Genomic DNA, 16,875 nt, shown 5'->3' on the forward strand with positions numbered 1-16,875 from the left:
GTCTGTCTCAGCTCCTCCCTGAAAACTAAACGACATTCTTCCTTTTTCAACTTCCACCACTTCGTCCTCTGCTCTGCCTTAGTCCTCCTTATCTTCCTCACCACCAGCATCATTTTGCACACCACCATCCTGTGTTGTCTGGCTACACTCTCCCCTACCAATGCTTTACAGTCACTGATCTCTTTCAGATTACAACGTCTACATAAGATGTAGTCTACCTGAGTGCTTCTCCCTCCGCTCTTGTACGTCACCCTATGTTCCTGCCTCTTCTGAAAGAAAGTGTTTACTACAGCCATTTCCATTCTCTTTGCAAAGTCAACCACCATCTGACCTTCTGCGTTCCTGTCCTGAATACCAAACCTGCCCATAACAGTCTCATCACCTCTGTTCCCTTCACCTACATGCCCATTGAAATCTGCACCAATGACAACTCTCTCACCTCTGGGGATGCTCTGCATCACTTCATCTAACTCACTCCAGAATTTCTCCTTCTCTTCTAACTCACATCCTACCTGTGGGGCATAACCACTCACAACATTGAACATCACCCCTTCAACTTCCAGCTTCAGGCTCATCAACCTGTCTGATACTCTTTTCACCTCTAGAACATTCCTCACAAAATCCTCTTTCAATATAACTCCTACTCCATTTCTCATCCTATCTGACCCATGGTAAAACAACTTGAACCCTGCTCCTAAGCTTCTAGCCTTACTACCTTTCCACCTGGTCTCCTGGACACACAGTATGTCCACCTTCCTTCTCTGCATCATGTCGATCAACTCCCTAGCCTTCCCTGTCATAGTACCAACATTCAAAGTCCCTACTGTCAGTCCTACATTCTTAGCTTTCCTCTTCTCTCTCTGCCTACGAACACACCTTCCTCCTCTTCTTCTTCGTCTTCGACCAACAGTAGTCCAATTTCCACCGGTACCCTGTAGGTCAACAGCACCGGTGGCGGTCGTTGTTAACCCGGGCCCCGACCGATCCGGTATGGAAGCCTTTGTCACGATTCGCATGTTTGATTTGGCATGTGTTTTACGTCGGATGCCCTTCCTGCCACAACCCTCTGCATTTATCCAGACTTGGGACTGGCACAAGAAGACACTGGCTTGTGCCCCCTTGCGGTTGCATTGTGTGAGCATAATATAGGTGTAAAAATAATTGCACAAAAACAGAATCTAATATATCTGTCTCTTTCTGAAGGCCCACAACATGGTTGATTCAAACTGTCTGAGGGACAGGGGCAAAAAAAACAACAAAAAAACACAGATATCAGCAAATAAAAACCTTGTTGCACTTTCTCCACTCTGGGGGCTCCTTACAAGGCACTTTATCATATTTGTTCTGCTATGGGGGCATTTACAAGGCATGTTATTAGCATTCTCTAATTTGGGGGCAATTCATATTCAGTTCATACAAACCCTACATTCGTCTTCAATTAAGACATAAATGCAAAACCAAATGAGTAAATAAATAAATCATGAGTAAAATAAATATACACTGCTACAATTCCTGCAATCATGCAGCTGAAGTTAAACTAAATTAAAAGAAGCCACATTTTTTAAACGTTAATTATTAACTTGGTTGCCACACACATTTATAATTTCCTGCTAGTGGCAGGCTAATGCTGACAGCTAGCCACTTGCCAGCCCGTTGAAGCTGAAAGTCCAGCCAGCTAATGATAAGTACATTACTGCTGTAAGTTTTATTTTTAAGCACTGTCCGCCTTATTTGATGTGCCAATGTAATTTTCCCTGGTCCACTCTGGCCTCCCCTATGAAGTTTTTCTGGCGCACCACTGGCAAACAAAACAAACAAAATACATTTTTGCAAAGTATGAACATGCATATAATCCAATAATATGTATTCTTTTCAACTGTAAGAGGAAACATCAAACACAATTGATAATATTTAGCAATTAACTTTCTGTTCTGAATGAACTGAACAGCAGTGCAGTATCCAGTTTGTCTGTCTACAGTTTGTGTTTTTTTATGGTTGCGTTTAGATTCAAAACTTGGTTGAGGTTAAAGAAAAATTGTTGCTAGTCACTTATTTGCTACTGTATAAAACCACATGTTTCTCTAACCTTAAGCAAAGTGCTTATGTTACATAACCCAGCAACAAACAGGACTCTGGAGTCAAACTCTGGTCTGTCATGCGACAATCCCAATAAACTCCAGAGAGTAATTTTTATGAGAAAAGTTTATAAAAAATGTATGAAGAATGTATGCTCTTTCTTCCTATAGCCACCCTGTCCCTGTTTGAGTGTGGGCACTTTATCATGAAGCCCAACCCAGGATTCTAGTGGGATGTTTTACCTATAGAAAGCATCACTACAAGGTCAGCTTTAGAGTTCTTTAGAGGTCAGCTTAATTTACGTCATCTGACTTATTACTGTATTATTCAACTGTAAAGATTCACATATGTCAAAAACACCTAATAAGAGCAAAGATCATTTCAGTAAAAGGGGTGAGGAAGACACACACTTCATCCTCAGGTGAGGTGTGTATTTACAGTCAAGTTAATGTATCACCTGATACAGTGATTGGGAGGAGAGACGCTACCTTTGGCTTCATATAGAAACTCACCTTTTGCTCTTTCTCATTGTGGGGCTCCAGAACAGATGACCAACATGGGGAAAGGTTTCTACATTAGTAAAGCTGTTGGAATAGTGGGTATCATCCTGGGTGCAGGGGCCCTGGCTACTATCATAGCTCTATCAGTTGTTTACTCACAGGAAAAAGCTAAAAATAATGTTAATCCATCACCGACGGATGAAGGGCCAACAATAAGACCCACGGTTACGACACCTGCCCCATCCAACGAACCTTGGGACAAGTATCGACTGCCTACCAGCTTGGTGCCGGAGTCTTACAATGTCTTACTGAGGCCCTACCTGACTCCAGATGAAACAACTGAACTCTACATCTTTACTGGTATGGCTTTATGACTGTAACACTCATTTCTGATCCTCTGGAGCTAGACAGGCAAGTTTCTTTGGCAATTTTCTTTGACAGGAAAAGGGATGATGAAGATTGATAGAATGTTACAGCTTTAGGAAGAAACACCAGCTTTCAAACATCGCTAGTGTTTTGGCAGAGGGAGTTTCTTGAATCCCGAATATCTTATCAGCATTTTGTTGGGCTACTGACCTAAATAGGAAAGCGTTAGGGTTAGGATTTTTAGTGTTTTTATCTAAAGCAGTTTACAAAGTTGGTTTACATTTAATCTAGCTACTGGGAGTCGAGCCAGTGACCTTGTGGTCTGCGGATGACTTCCTTACCAACTGAGCTACATTATCCCTTTAACAACATACAAGATATTACAGTGTGAATTATTATATTTAAAACTAAAGATTAAGTTCCATATTCATATAACATTTATAATGAGGAATGTGAAATATCCATAATCTGTATACTCAAGAACTTCAAATGAAGGTTCAATTACTGTCAATGTCTATTTGAAAATAATAGCACATTTATTGTGTTTTTTGTTCAGTACTATATGCGTACTTTATGTAGTGTTGATATACTGTGAATTGAAACAAAACCATTTAATTTTCAGAAATAATAAAAAAGCTTGTTTTAGCTTAGTGATCTGCGCATTTAAAATGGTTTAGCTTATATATATATATATATATATATATATATATATATATATATATATATATACACACATATATAATCTGATAGAATCAGAATCTGATTTGAGCTGATGTGTTTGAGTTGCATAGAGCTAAGGTTTCTTACTGTCTTAAATCTAATACTGTTGCAGGTAATTCCACTGTGGAGTTTGTGTGTGTTGAGGAGACGGACCTGATTCTTATCCACTCCCATAAGCTAAACTACAGCAAACTTGAGGATGGTAAATTGGCGACGCTCATCTCACTCAATACTGCAGTCAAAGCCCCTTCAATCCAGTCTACCATGATCCAGAAAGTGACTCAATACCTTGTCATTCATCTGGATGGTAAACTGGTTAAGGGCCAGAGGTACCAACTCTTCACCGCTTTCACTGGAGAGCTGGCTGATGACCTGGGAGGCTTCTATAGGAGTGTATATGATGAGGGTGGGGTTAAAAGGTATGTTTGTATTGTTTCATATAGTGCATCTTAAAATATAAGCGTGTGTGTACATTACCAACGGAAAATGCATTTCAAGTTTAAATTTTACAGCAGAGAACATTAATCACCAATGCTGTTCATGAAGACAAACAAAAGAACACACACGCACGCACACACACACACACGCACGCACACACACACACAGATTTTGCTTGTTGCAATATTTCCTCCTGTCTTTCCTCCTGACTGTAGGATACATTTTAGAGATCACTGTATATCTTCTCGATCTGTACAAAAATAAAGTTTTTTCATTCATTGAATACTGCTAAAGCCACATATTAGTATTAGATATAAAGTTGAATACTTTTATGTGCAGAAGAAGGACTGTAGATATTGATCCTTAACATCCAGGGGCGTACCATCAGGAAAAGTGAACTAAGCAAATCTTTTAAATTTAAATTTAAATTTTGTCTTCTTGCCCTTGGTAAAACTGTATCAAAGCATTTGCTACACAATAGGTTTCTTTGTCTATTTTCTGTCAGGGTTGTTGCTACTACTCAGATGCAGCCAACACATGCCAGAAAGGCCTTCCCCTGTTTCGATGAGCCAGCTATGAAAGCTGTCTTCAAAATCACTCTGATCCACGACATTGGAACTGTCGCCCTGTCCAACGGCGAGGAAAAAGGTGAATCACAGTACCATGATTAACAGATCAACTGAACCTGCTGTGTTTTGTGAACCTGGACAGGACAGTGTGGTGAAGGGGCATGAAAAAATGTGAAATTTGATCTAAGACCTTTTTGAAGATGGTCTTAAAATTGTGAAAGGAAACTGTGACCATGTTGTACAATCTAAATAAAAACTGTTTCTATTAAATTTTATGTCTCGTCCACAGAATCAAGCAACATTAACATCAATGGTAAAAATTTGCGGAGAACAGTTTTTGAGCCAACTCCGAAAATGTCCACCTACCTGTTGGCATTCATCATCAGCGACTTTGACTTCATCAATAACACCATTGATAACGTGCTGGTAAGTAACTCCCCAAAGGACATCATTAATTTAGTTTGTATTTGCATTAAACACAGCTGTATAGGTACTGCTGAGGTCTCTTTTCATAATTCAGCAGCTAAAGGCATCAAAATAATAGTATTCGTTAAAATGGTAAATGGAATATAGGTTGACAATTTCATCACTGACAACACAGGTTACCGCTTTTACTTTAAGTTTTACCAAATTATCTAATAAGTCTTTGATCTGCATCATACTAGAGCATGAATAAGGCCAAAGAAAAATGCGTTGTTGTGGCCAAAACCAACACAAGCTGAACAAGTTAAACACAAGTAGTGTTTAATAGTACTACAAATGGGAATAATGGAGTGTGTTTTATAGTTCTAAATATTTACAATTACACCTATTTATTCTAACCTAACTGATCAAGGCCGACCTAAATCCAAACACCATTTCTAAATTTCTGTCCGAACCTAACTCTGAAAGCTTGAATATTGACAGGTCTAGTCAGGCGCGTTTCAGGTATCCACCTTCCACAACATACCATAATGTTTTAAACTAGCCCTATTTTTCAAAATTTGTGACTTTAGCTGGAACTGTAAATTGTAAAAGTTTAAACAATGAACATTAAATGCAAGTGAAAACCACTAGGACGTAAAAATTAAGTAGTAGTACCTCAAAATAAATGGTTGCAGAATATTTGTACAATTTAATATTAAAGAACACCAGCTTAACTATTAATATTTTACAACAAGAAATTAGAATCAAAATATTTTTGTAGAGGCCTTAAATATAAGTTGACACATACTGACTTTAATGTCATGCAGTTGATTAGTATGACATACATTTTTCTTTTCAAGGCAACAGAAATATGAGAATATGTCATGTGTGTTGTTTGTATTGTGTGATGTGGATTTAGATCCGTATCTTTGCTCGGAAGACTGCGATTGCTGCAGGCCAAGGAGATTATGCCCTTAACAAAACTGGACCCATCCTAAATTTCTTTGAGAAATATTACAATTCCAGCTACCCTCTGCCCAAATCTGGTAAGTCCACCACACATTATGATGTAGACATGGAAGTCTTTGTTTTGCTAAGCTTTGGTAGGTTTGTGTTAAGCAATATATACTGATATAAAGTGGTTGGCAGAATTGGCATTTCCTGAAAAGTACAAAATAATATGTGAAAATGAAATTAAAATGCTATTTGGAAAAAAAATTCTACAGAGAGGACTAACAGACGCCCAGACTGCCAGCTGATGAGCAAACAAAAAGCATTTCCAGATAGAGTTAGTGCTCTTTTTTGGTAGCACTTTATTGCTTCATATTAACAGAATAACGGTGAGGTAATATTTAGGATTTCACTAAATATTATAGAGGAAATATCTATATAATAAAGGGGTAGTAGGGCGTAATATCATGGTAATACTGACATAATAAGCAGTAATATCATTAGTAATGAAACAAAAGATGTACTTTTTTCTTTGAAGTTATATGTTCAAATGTTCTTGTTTGTATAATTTTTAAAATATATATTGTTTGGAATGTGTTGCCTGAAAACTTCTTCTTTTACTGCTTCTTGTGTAATAAATACAAAGGCAGTACACTTTCCTAGGTATTCATTTATATATTATTATCTCATCTAGTTGTTACCTTCAGAGGTCAGTTGTTCTAACACTCACTTTTACTGCCATTATATGCTTTTTATAATCATTTCCAAAATACCTGCTTGTATACTGACACATTAGCTGCCACGATCAACAGCTGTCTCAGCCTTTCGGAACATCATATAAAATTTTTTTTATTCTTTTCTTATCAAGAGTTATCTGCATAGCTTATCTGCTTTTTATGACTGAGCTTTGGGAAATCAAACACTGTATCAATTATTAACAGATAATACGGATAGTGTGATTGTTATAGTCTTTTATGACAGTTGTAATCTGTATTTATAGTCATTGTTGGCAAGCTCACATTATTTTCTTACAAAGTGCTCAAATACCCCATTTCTCAGTCTAGATGATCCTCTTTCAACATCATATAATTAACACTCATGCAATCAGAACTTTGGTCAGCTTAGTGTAAAAACAATAATAACCTCACATAACCTCTTTCCTAACTCAGATCAGATTGCTCTACCAGACTTCAATGCTGGAGCCATGGAGAACTGGGGTTTGATTACATACAGAGAAACAGCACTGCTTTACGATGAAGCATACTCCTCCAGCTCCAACAAGGAGAGGATTGCTACCATCATCGCTCATGAACTGGCTCATATGGTCAGGGTTTTATCAATGCATGCTTTATCACTACGCTGAGTTTCACTTTAATTGAGCTAGAATAACCCAAATAGAAAAGTCAGGAACCCTTGACTCGAGACCTGTATTTGTATTCAAGTCTTCAGTTTGTGGCAGGGCATTTACACCTTTTTTCTGTGTTGTCCTTCCAGTGGTTTGGTAATCTAGTTACCCTGAGATGGTGGAATGATTTGTGGTTAAACGAAGGCTTTGCATCCTATGTTGAGTACCTAGGAGCAAATGAGGCGGAACCCGACTGGAATGTGGTAAGAATTTCCCTCAATCCTTATGGTCAGTTAATAAATTGTAGGTTACAGTAACTGGTGGATTTTTGAGCCTGGTGTTTTTTCTCCATAACAGACAGACCTCATTGTGCTCAGTGATGTCCATAGGGTGTTTGCTGTCGATGCCCTGACCTCTTCTCACCCTCTGTCCTCTAAAGAAGAGGACGTCCAGACACCGGCCCAGATCAGTGAGCTGTTTGATGCCATCTCATATAGCAAGGTAACCTCAGTGTGTCTCAAACACACATACACATACATGCACATATGACAACTTAATATCTTCCCCGAAACCTAATTCTACCCTAAAGCTAATGACAACCTGAAGCCTGAAACTACATCTTAATCCTGACATTTTATCACATCTTGTTATCAGGGAGCTGCTGTTCTGAGGATGTTGTCAGATTTCCTAACTGAAGCCGTCTTCACGAAGGGACTTCAGGTAAGGGGCACTTTTAAAGGCTGGCCGGGTGCCTGGCCAACACTGTCCACTCCACAGACCACTCTACACAGAACTTCAATCCCAATTCAACAGCTGAAGCGGCTCCTCAAAACATGAAATAGTACAATCTGTTACAATTTTTTCATTAATGTTTGAAATTAATTTACGACTGTTCTGGCAAAAATTACACCAGTATTCAACAGAATAACTGTTTTCATTGGTGATTAAAGCTTCTGCAATTCAGTAGAAAAAAGCTAAACATTTCCTCCTAACTTAGGTGATCTTCATTTTACTTTTGGTTTGGGGGTGTAGGGCACCTCTTTATAAATTGTCTTGCTCTACCACTGTAAGAACATCATGTAGGCAAGTCATAACTGAAAACAATTACCACGTGTTAGCTGAGGCTTAATATAAGACTCTAGAATTATAGACTGGAATGAATTGTTTAGTTGTCGGCTGTGTCCCCAGGCATACTTTATTGTCATGACTGACTGTAGCTTCAAAAAAATAGAAATAAAAAACTTTGCAAAGGTGAGTTATGAAGGAATAATGAAGGAGATGCTGGGGTGGTGGTTGAAACCCAGTTATGACCAGCAATCACTGCTTTCCAGAAAAAAATGTTAGAATCAAGTCAGGTTCAGCAGTGTGTTGAGCAGAGATGCCTCCCAAGCACCTTAGTTTACCTGTGTCTTCTCTTTTTATTCTACAGACTTACCTGGCTACATTTGCATTTGGAAACGCAGTCTACACAGACCTGTGGAACCATCTACAGATGGCATGTTTTTTTCTATGTCCACTACACAAGATTTAGCTGTTGTTTCCTTAAACAAGGAACTCCATTACAGTCCAACCTACTGTGGCTTATTACATTAATCTTTTTTTCTGTTTACTGTAACAGGCTGTTAATGGTACTGGCACCACACTTCCAGACACTGTTGAGAAGATCATGAACACATGGGTGCTGCAGATGGGCTTTCCTGTGATTACTATAAATACTGCAACTGGATTCGTCTCACAGAAGCACTTTCTCTTGGACTCCAGCTCTAATGTCACAGCAGAATCTCCTTACAAGTATACGCTGCCTCTCTTTCATTCAACCCACAAAATAGCTAAGTTTTTAAAAAGCAAAAGAGATGAACAATAAAATAACGAATATATGTAGATTTAATACAGTTATTTGTCCTACAGCTATGAATGGATTGTTCCAATCAAATGGATGAAGACCGGAGTAACTCAGACACCAGAATGGCTGAGGGAAAAGTCAGGTAGGATATAAAGACACCAATGATAACATGGAGATTTTGCACTTGCTTCTGTTTTCCAAGTTAAAATAAAACATATTAGCAACTGAGGCATAATTGCTGCAAGTGACAATTAACTTAAAACAACCATCTTTATGGGATTTGACTAATCAGAATAATCAGCAGTCAATTGTAGGTCAAAATTATGCGCTAGAAGCACGAAAATAAGCTTTGAATGCAACAACTTTCTGTGGTTTATTTGTTAGAGCAGTCGTCCACCAAACACAGTCTCAGTCTGCTCTCCAACATCAGAAAACAATCCAGTATCACCAGAAATGACAGTTGCACCACCACTATGCTAGTTGAACTTTGCTACAGTAGTTCAGTATTCCAAGAAATTACTGGCTTTTGGGACAGGCAGCATCCTGTCTGTCACAAACTTGCATTGGTTTCCATCCAAAATCCTATTTTCCCAAAGGTCCAAAGAACTTGTCTTCCCCATCTTAATGCTACTATGATCCAGAGTGGAAAGTACACTGAAGACCTCCAGAGGTTGTTGTAGGTCCCTGATGTGTGTTTCTATGAAACATTTGTCCACTCCTGCTTCCGATAAGCATGCAGTCTAGCTTGTCATGATCCCTCTTTTGGCCCTTGTTTTTCTTTTGTTCACTGACTTCTTCACATGCACATTCATTCGCTCACACAGGCCTGCTCACACACACTCGGACTCTCCCTTGTAGCTTGGCCCCATTCTTTCTTCATTTTCCCTCCTTTGCTGCCAGACAGGCCCAAACCCAGGTGAAGCCCAGTCCATCTATCAAGCTCAGTATTTCTACTTCTCACTCCCTTGCAGACCTTGCCTGATTGTTATCAGTGCTCATGCAGCCCAAACATTGTTCACTCAGTACTTCAGCGTTCACCAGCCTTCTTCCTCATGTCCTGTTTGGAATTCATGTTCGTGATATGTTGTAAATTGGCCTCTGGTGGTATGGTCATTAATTCATGTTCATACTTAGCTTCGTGGTTTTATGTTTACACATGCTACATCCAGTTCTCTCCTCCTATGCCAGTTTACAGGGTTGTTTGGCCCCGGCTTATATTTGGGCCCTTATGCTCATGTTTCCTTTGCCTAGTTGGAGTGATTTTAGAATTTTTCTTTGCTATCATCTGAGACTGATTTTGTGTTGTTTTAACCTGATCAAAGGAATAAAACCCCTTTTTATACCACATTCAAGCATCCATCTTGCATTTGGGTCCTCCATTTTCACAAATTTGAGTAGTTGCTTGGTAGCTAGTGTGCTAAACAGGTCCTTGGCTTTAAGCAGTTTCTGTTCATTACACAAATTGCTATGGTTTTATCAACTTTGGTAACAAACATTAATGGTGGAGCCCAATCACTGTGATCACTCTTGAATGTTCTTATCACAGCTTGAAAATCATTCTTATATCTGGTGTCATCTTAATTAATGCTTTAATCTCACATCTTTGTTGTTTTGTTTTTTGTTTCTGCACAACTGTTCAAGGCAGAAAGAGAATAGCTTCTTTTTCAATTAGAATGTTCCTCAGCCAGTTCCTACATAGGAGTTGGGGGCAGCAGTGGCTCAGTTGATAGAGTGGCTGCCCACCGACCATAGGGTAGGATGTTCGTGCCCCGCTCTTCCCCAACCGCATGTCGAAGTGTCCCCAGGCAAGACACTGAACTCCCAACTGCCCATCCCCATCCCCAACTATGCAGAGCGAAGTACCAGTCCTAAGCCTGGTAGAAATTGGGGAGGGTTGTGTCAGGAAGGGCATCTGCTGTAAAGAAAACATGCCAAATCAACATGTGGACCTAGGATCTGCTGTGAACTTAGGAGATAAAAGCTGAAAGGGAAAAAAATCCTACCTAGGAGTGGTAAGCCGTTAAACTCTGGAGTCTTAACTTTTTCTACCCCCCAAGTTTAGTTCTCTTTTTATTCACCCATACTAAACAGTTGTGAAGTTTATGTACACTCAACAAAGACATGATTGTCATTGCATAATGGGCTTCAAAGTTATTTATTGGATTATTTCTTTTTTTCTTGAAGCTGAAAGATTGGACAATACAAATTTACATAAATACCCCATAAATTAGATGCAAAGGGTTCTTTAATTTTGATGGTCTGGTATCAACACAGGCTCAAGATACCTGCAGGGTCCAAAATGTACACACACTCTTAGTTCTGAAATCAGAGTTATTATAGCACCAGCAGACAGTATAATTAGATTTTAGAATTATCTTTCTGCAATTAATGCAATTTCTGCATTAATATGACCTGAAACATGATCAGTTTTTCACACACACAAAGTATATAACCCATGTTTTCATTACTGGTGTGGTTACTCTTTTGCAGTAATAATCTTAACTAAATATTTCAGGCAAATGTTTAAATATACTATAGACATAGATATATTATTATTATTCATATTATTTAAATAGTTCCCAAACATGAAAATCTGATCATGCTTTAGGCCGTGTTTATGTAGAAATAGACATAATTCCAAACACAAAGTGCCACTGTAAATACACTTGTCATCAGATTATCAGTAGGTTTTGAAAATAGCTTGAAAGGGAAGTGGTCGGGTAAGTCATATGGACTCACTTTGCCTCGGTTCATGAGAATGGGTGAATTTATACTCTACTTGCATCTTTATTTTTCTTTAAGCAATACAGTATGTTTGATGGTTTGCAACAAACCATCCCCATAATCATCAAACCACAATACTATCAAATAAGTGCTAAATAGTATCTTAAGTTTTCTTAGTCTCCAGCATGACAGTGATGATCAGCTGTGTCCTATCTTCTTTGTGTAGCAACAATTAATGCGATGAAGGCAACAGAGGCTGACTGGGTGCTGGCCAACCTCAACGTTGTGGGTTATTACAGAGTCAACTATGACACTGGTAACTGGAACAGACTCCTGAGTGTTTTAAGCACCAATCATCAGGTATGATCCATCTGTCTGATATTGAATTTGTGAAACTTAGGATAGACCACTGCTTCCTGCTGAAGTGGGTTTAGTAGTAATGACAGCTATATTGCTTTTGTTTTTCAAGCTGATTCCAGTAATAAACAGAGCCCAGTTGGTGGATGATGCATTCAACCTGGCCAGGTAAGGTAATAATAATAAAGACAACGATCCTCTTGATTTATAAGATATACACATTTCTGAAAGATAGAAGAACACCGACTGCAGTATGGTCTAATAAGTACTTGATAATGCCCCACTGAATTGTGTGATAACATCTAATGAGTTGTCACATTAATTTTTATTATCTTGTATCTTGTAAAGAGCACAGATCATCCCTACAGTGCTGGCCCTCAATGTCACCAAGTACCTGATCAATGAGAGAGAATATATGCCCTGGCAGTCAACCCTGAATAACTTGGACTTCTTCTATCTAATGTTTGACCGCACCAAGGTTTATGGTCCAATGCAGGTAAACTTCCACTCATTCAAATGTGTGACCAGAAAAATCTCAAAAGCAAAACACAAATGAGTTATTGCTGTGATTTTAAACTTTATAAAATAATCTCAAGTCCTCTGTCCTCCTTGCTTTTAGGATTACCTGAGGAACCAGGTCACTAATCTGTTCCGCTACTATGAGAATATAACTGAGAACTGGAACAAAATACCTGATGGACACATGGACCAGTGAGTAAATAAAAATACTTAAGACTTCCAATAAAAAATATGAAACCTATATACATATAGTGTATAACTTAATACTGTTTATCTGTCTTCACAAGAACTGTGTATACAGAGTATTATGGGTACAATATTTGCTCAGCAACCGTGTGATCTCTGGGTATTATATACTGTACCATAGCTCCTGCTGATTTTGGTTCAGATAAACAAGAACTCATTTTAGATAGCAGTCACCAGGACAACTGGTTAGCCTCTGAAAGAATTTTAGTCCAATAATTTTTAACATGTATCTTTCTATTCATAGCAATGTACAACCAGGGCTGAAGGATATGGCAGCTTCTGCAGTCTTATGCAATTAGCAGTAGTGGCTACATCTGCCTTTATTCTGACTGAGAGATGCTAAATGATGTGACTAAAGTCTTGTTCATTATGAGCTTGACCAGAAGCTACTCAGCTGCCCAAATTAAGCCCCGATGACCTGATTATCTACAACAGGTGTGGAGATAGCAAAGGTATTTTGCTATAGATATATAGAGTATATATATAATTACTCTACCCATATTTTTATTTTAAAATAAGTAAGTAACAAAAAGTTTAAATTTAAGGAACACCTGAAAACTATTAAAACTACAATACAGTCCATCTTGTCCACACACAAACAACACAAACAACCCAAGTGTTGCTCTTGCTCCTTGTAGAGCGTAACATCCCCGTGTCTTAGTCCTGTTCTTCCATAATATTTCTTCATGTTTATCCTTGCTTCAGGTATAATGAGGTAAACGCTATCAGCCTGGCTTGCAGGACAGGACTTGATGACTGCCTAACTCTAGCCCAGACACAGTTCAAACAGTGGATGGATTCAGATATAAACCAGTGAGTGTATTTGTCATCTTAATGTACTTGTTGTTGTTTCTAATCCACTATGTGAGTTAATCTGTATTGTACAATCATTAAACTGTTCCGCCATCTTTCTTCAGGATCCATCCCAACCTACGTTCCACTATATACTGTAATGCCATAGCAGGAGGTGGTGCTGAGGAGTGGGAGTTTGCTTGGAAAAAGTTTCTGAATGCCACCATTGCCATTGAAGCTGACAAACTCCGCTCTGCCCTGGCCTGCACGAAGCAGCCGTGGCTGCTCAACAGGTATGCGCACACACTGTAGTGACAGTCACAGTATACAACTGGCAAGTGCACTCATATATACTCTTGCTTACTATTCTGCCTGTACACTTCAGGTACCTGGAGTACACTCTGAATGCAAATATGATTCGAAAGCAGGATGCTACCTCCACCATTGTATACATTGCCAACAATGTGGTTGGACAGCCTCTAGCTTGGGACTTTGTCAGGTCTCGATGGGCATACATTTTTAATGAGTAAGTACAAAACTTCTTAGCATTTGCCATCACCCCACTTCCATGAAACAAGAGTAAAAGCAGCAGATATGTAATCTATGACTAGAAAGACCTTTAAAACTAACCAAGTCTGAAATGCGGCAGTCTCTTTTACAAGCTGCTTAAATAGCATATACAGGTCATAGTTAAAGGTCATAAATGCCAGAAAATTGTGTGTTAGGCAACACATCTCTGAAATAAAACATTTGTAAGTCATATTTTAACAGAGCCAGTATAACTTAATCACATACTAACAGATAGGTTTTACAGGGAGCCCTATTATCAGTGACAGTGTTTATTGACCAATCAATTGTTGATCAACAACTAAGGTGACCTTTGGATTTCTCATAAACCATGAAGCTCTCTTGACAGCAGATAACATGGTCCTGAGTAAATTTTGACCACAGCAGTAGTCTGATGTGGTAAAAACGCATGTGTGATATACAGTATAGTGATACTTTTACAGCTGATACTTTTCACACAAGTTAACAAATAGTCCGTTTTACATTATGTTGTGGCTTTTGTTTCACTCCCAGGTATGGTGGTGGATCGTTCTCTTTCGCCAACCTCATCAACGGAGTCACCAAGCGCTTTTCCTCCCAATTTGAGCTTGAACAGGTCAGATATTAGAGCGACATTAGAGACATTTTGTTCACATTGTTTTCCTCTCTCTCTCTCTCTCTCTCTCTCTCTCTCTCTTTCAATGTGTATCTGTGTGTGCATATACACAGTTGTATGTGAAAAAAATGTGTTATTGGACTTCACTGGATTTAGTTTTCTATTAAAGGATACCTTCACTCATATTGAACTTGGTTCTTTTGGTTCTGGTTTAAGTAGTACATGTAAACAAATGCCATTAAAACTTCCATCTAATTTACCTACATCAATCACTACTTCTATCTGAAAACCACCTCCAGATGACATCACTTGACAGGAACCTTCACTTCAGATTACATCATCTCGTTACTCATATTCTAGAGTTTGTAATCATGGTCAACCTGCTTTTCCAGACTTCCCACAGATAACATCATCTGAACTCCCCCGGGTGGTGTCATCTGTTTTTCATCTAGTTTTTCATCCAGAGAAATATTTTAATATAGGAAAGTCAGAGGGAAGTTCATAGCATTAATGTACATGTGAACTCTAAACTAAAGCCATTGAAAGCAAGCTGAAAATTGGCAAAGTTGCCCTTTAACAAAATGAAGCTATGATGACGATTATTGTAAAAGGCAGCTCTCACATATGTTAATACAGGCTTAATAGAGAAAACGTTAAAGGTTTGACCACAGATGTTTATTGATTAAATTAAACTTTAAACACACTTTGAAAACTGGAGTCAAACTTGGGTCTGTAGTGTGACAGTCCTGTGATTTATTTTGACCACCTTTTTACGACTCAGTTTCTGATGATAAATGTATCGCTTTATTCCTCCAAAAAACTGGAACATAATCCAACCAGTGATTACATTTACCACAAAAACCTAACTATATTTGCGGTTTAGGTGCATTGTAACTTAATTTTTTTAGCAAACTGTCCTTTTGTTATTCGCCAACATCATGGCGGCATCATTTCCTCAAACAGGCTACTCACTATATGTTCTGTTCTGTTATGGCAGCTGGAGCAGTTCAAGAAAGATAACGCTGATGTCGGTTTTGGCTCTGGCACCATGGCAGTGGATCAGTCCATTGAGAGAACCATCGCCAACATCAAATGGGTTAAAGAGAATGAGCAGCATGTTCTGGACTGGTTCAAAGCTGAAACTAAATCCAAATGAGGCATTTTAATACTTCTTTATTTACTTGTACTGAATGTAATTTAAAAATGCCCTTTTTCATGACAACAAATCTTCTAAGTAGTTTGAAAAGTGGTATATTGTGTATTTTATTTGTAAAAAAAAGAAAAATTATTGCCACCCAGCTTTTTTGTACCTGAGATTGGTTACATCGTTAAAGATAGAAAATACAGAAATATATGAGCGCATTTTAAATCCTTTTAAGCAGAAACCTTTATATTCATTTATAAACAGGGGGCCTGGATTCTATCCCAGCTGACACTATGTCAGGTATACCCTGGACAGGCTGCCTGTCACCAGAAATAAAAGCGCTGCTAAATGCAAATGTAGCCCATTATCATTTGTACTTTTTTAAGGGTGTTTAGTTTCAGGCTCTCATTTCTGTGCCAGGAGGTTCAATCCACCACTTCCTGTTTATTTGCAGGCTTGTCCTCTGTGAGCACTTTAAACTCATCTGATACTGTATTTTATAGAAGGCAACACTTCATTATGGAAACAAATAAACACATTTCTAAAGACTTGACTGCAGTGCTCTGTTTGTTGCATTAGGTTACCCCAGAGTATGTGCTGTTATTTTCTGAGGCTTGTCCTGTCAAAACCATGAAACAAAGGTGATAAAATGTGTACGTCATGTACACGTGAAACCTCATCAAATATGTTTTATGACCAATATATAAAAATGCACTAA

The 16,875-nt window shown here is 38.4% G+C and overlaps 1 protein-coding gene across 1 annotated transcript; it reads left to right on the forward strand.

The window, feature by feature from the left end:
• The first annotated feature begins 2,586 nt into the window (after nucleotides 1-2,586).
• anpepb.1 (alanyl (membrane) aminopeptidase b, tandem duplicate 1) lies at nucleotides 2,587-16,705 on the forward strand. Its single transcript, XM_067501643.1, has 21 exons — nucleotides 2,587-2,936; nucleotides 3,775-4,081; nucleotides 4,606-4,748; nucleotides 4,959-5,095; nucleotides 5,994-6,120; nucleotides 7,195-7,349; nucleotides 7,520-7,633; nucleotides 7,728-7,871; nucleotides 8,025-8,090; nucleotides 8,800-8,865; nucleotides 8,989-9,161; nucleotides 9,279-9,355; nucleotides 12,164-12,297; nucleotides 12,407-12,462; nucleotides 12,643-12,790; nucleotides 12,914-13,005; nucleotides 13,765-13,872; nucleotides 13,977-14,144; nucleotides 14,237-14,377; nucleotides 14,932-15,013; nucleotides 16,011-16,705. Exons 1-21 carry the CDS (start codon nucleotides 2,624-2,626, stop codon nucleotides 16,167-16,169), a joined length of 2,910 nt encoding a protein of 969 aa, XP_067357744.1. The 5' UTR covers nucleotides 2,587-2,623; the 3' UTR covers nucleotides 16,170-16,705.
• The last annotated feature ends 170 nt before the right edge of the window (nucleotides 16,706-16,875 follow it).

The sequence above is a fragment of the Channa argus genome, chromosome 4 (genome assembly GCF_033026475.1).
Source record: "Channa argus isolate prfri chromosome 4, Channa argus male v1.0, whole genome shotgun sequence".
Classification (NCBI taxonomy): domain Eukaryota; kingdom Metazoa; phylum Chordata; class Actinopteri; order Anabantiformes; family Channidae; genus Channa; species Channa argus.

Bases quoted from the DNA above. Each gene is read 5' to 3' on its own strand.
- anpepb.1 (XM_067501643.1), top strand. From the start codon at position 2,624: ATGACCAACATGGGGAAAGGTTTCTACATTAGTAAAGCTGTTGGAATA. The intron at 4,749-4,958 runs GTGAATCACAGT...TCTCGTCCACAG, and splicing joins GTCCAACGGCGAGGAAAAAG to AATCAAGCAACATTAACATC. The intron at 12,298-12,406 runs GTATGATCCATC...TTGTTTTTCAAG, and splicing joins TTTTAAGCACCAATCATCAG to CTGATTCCAGTAATAAACAG.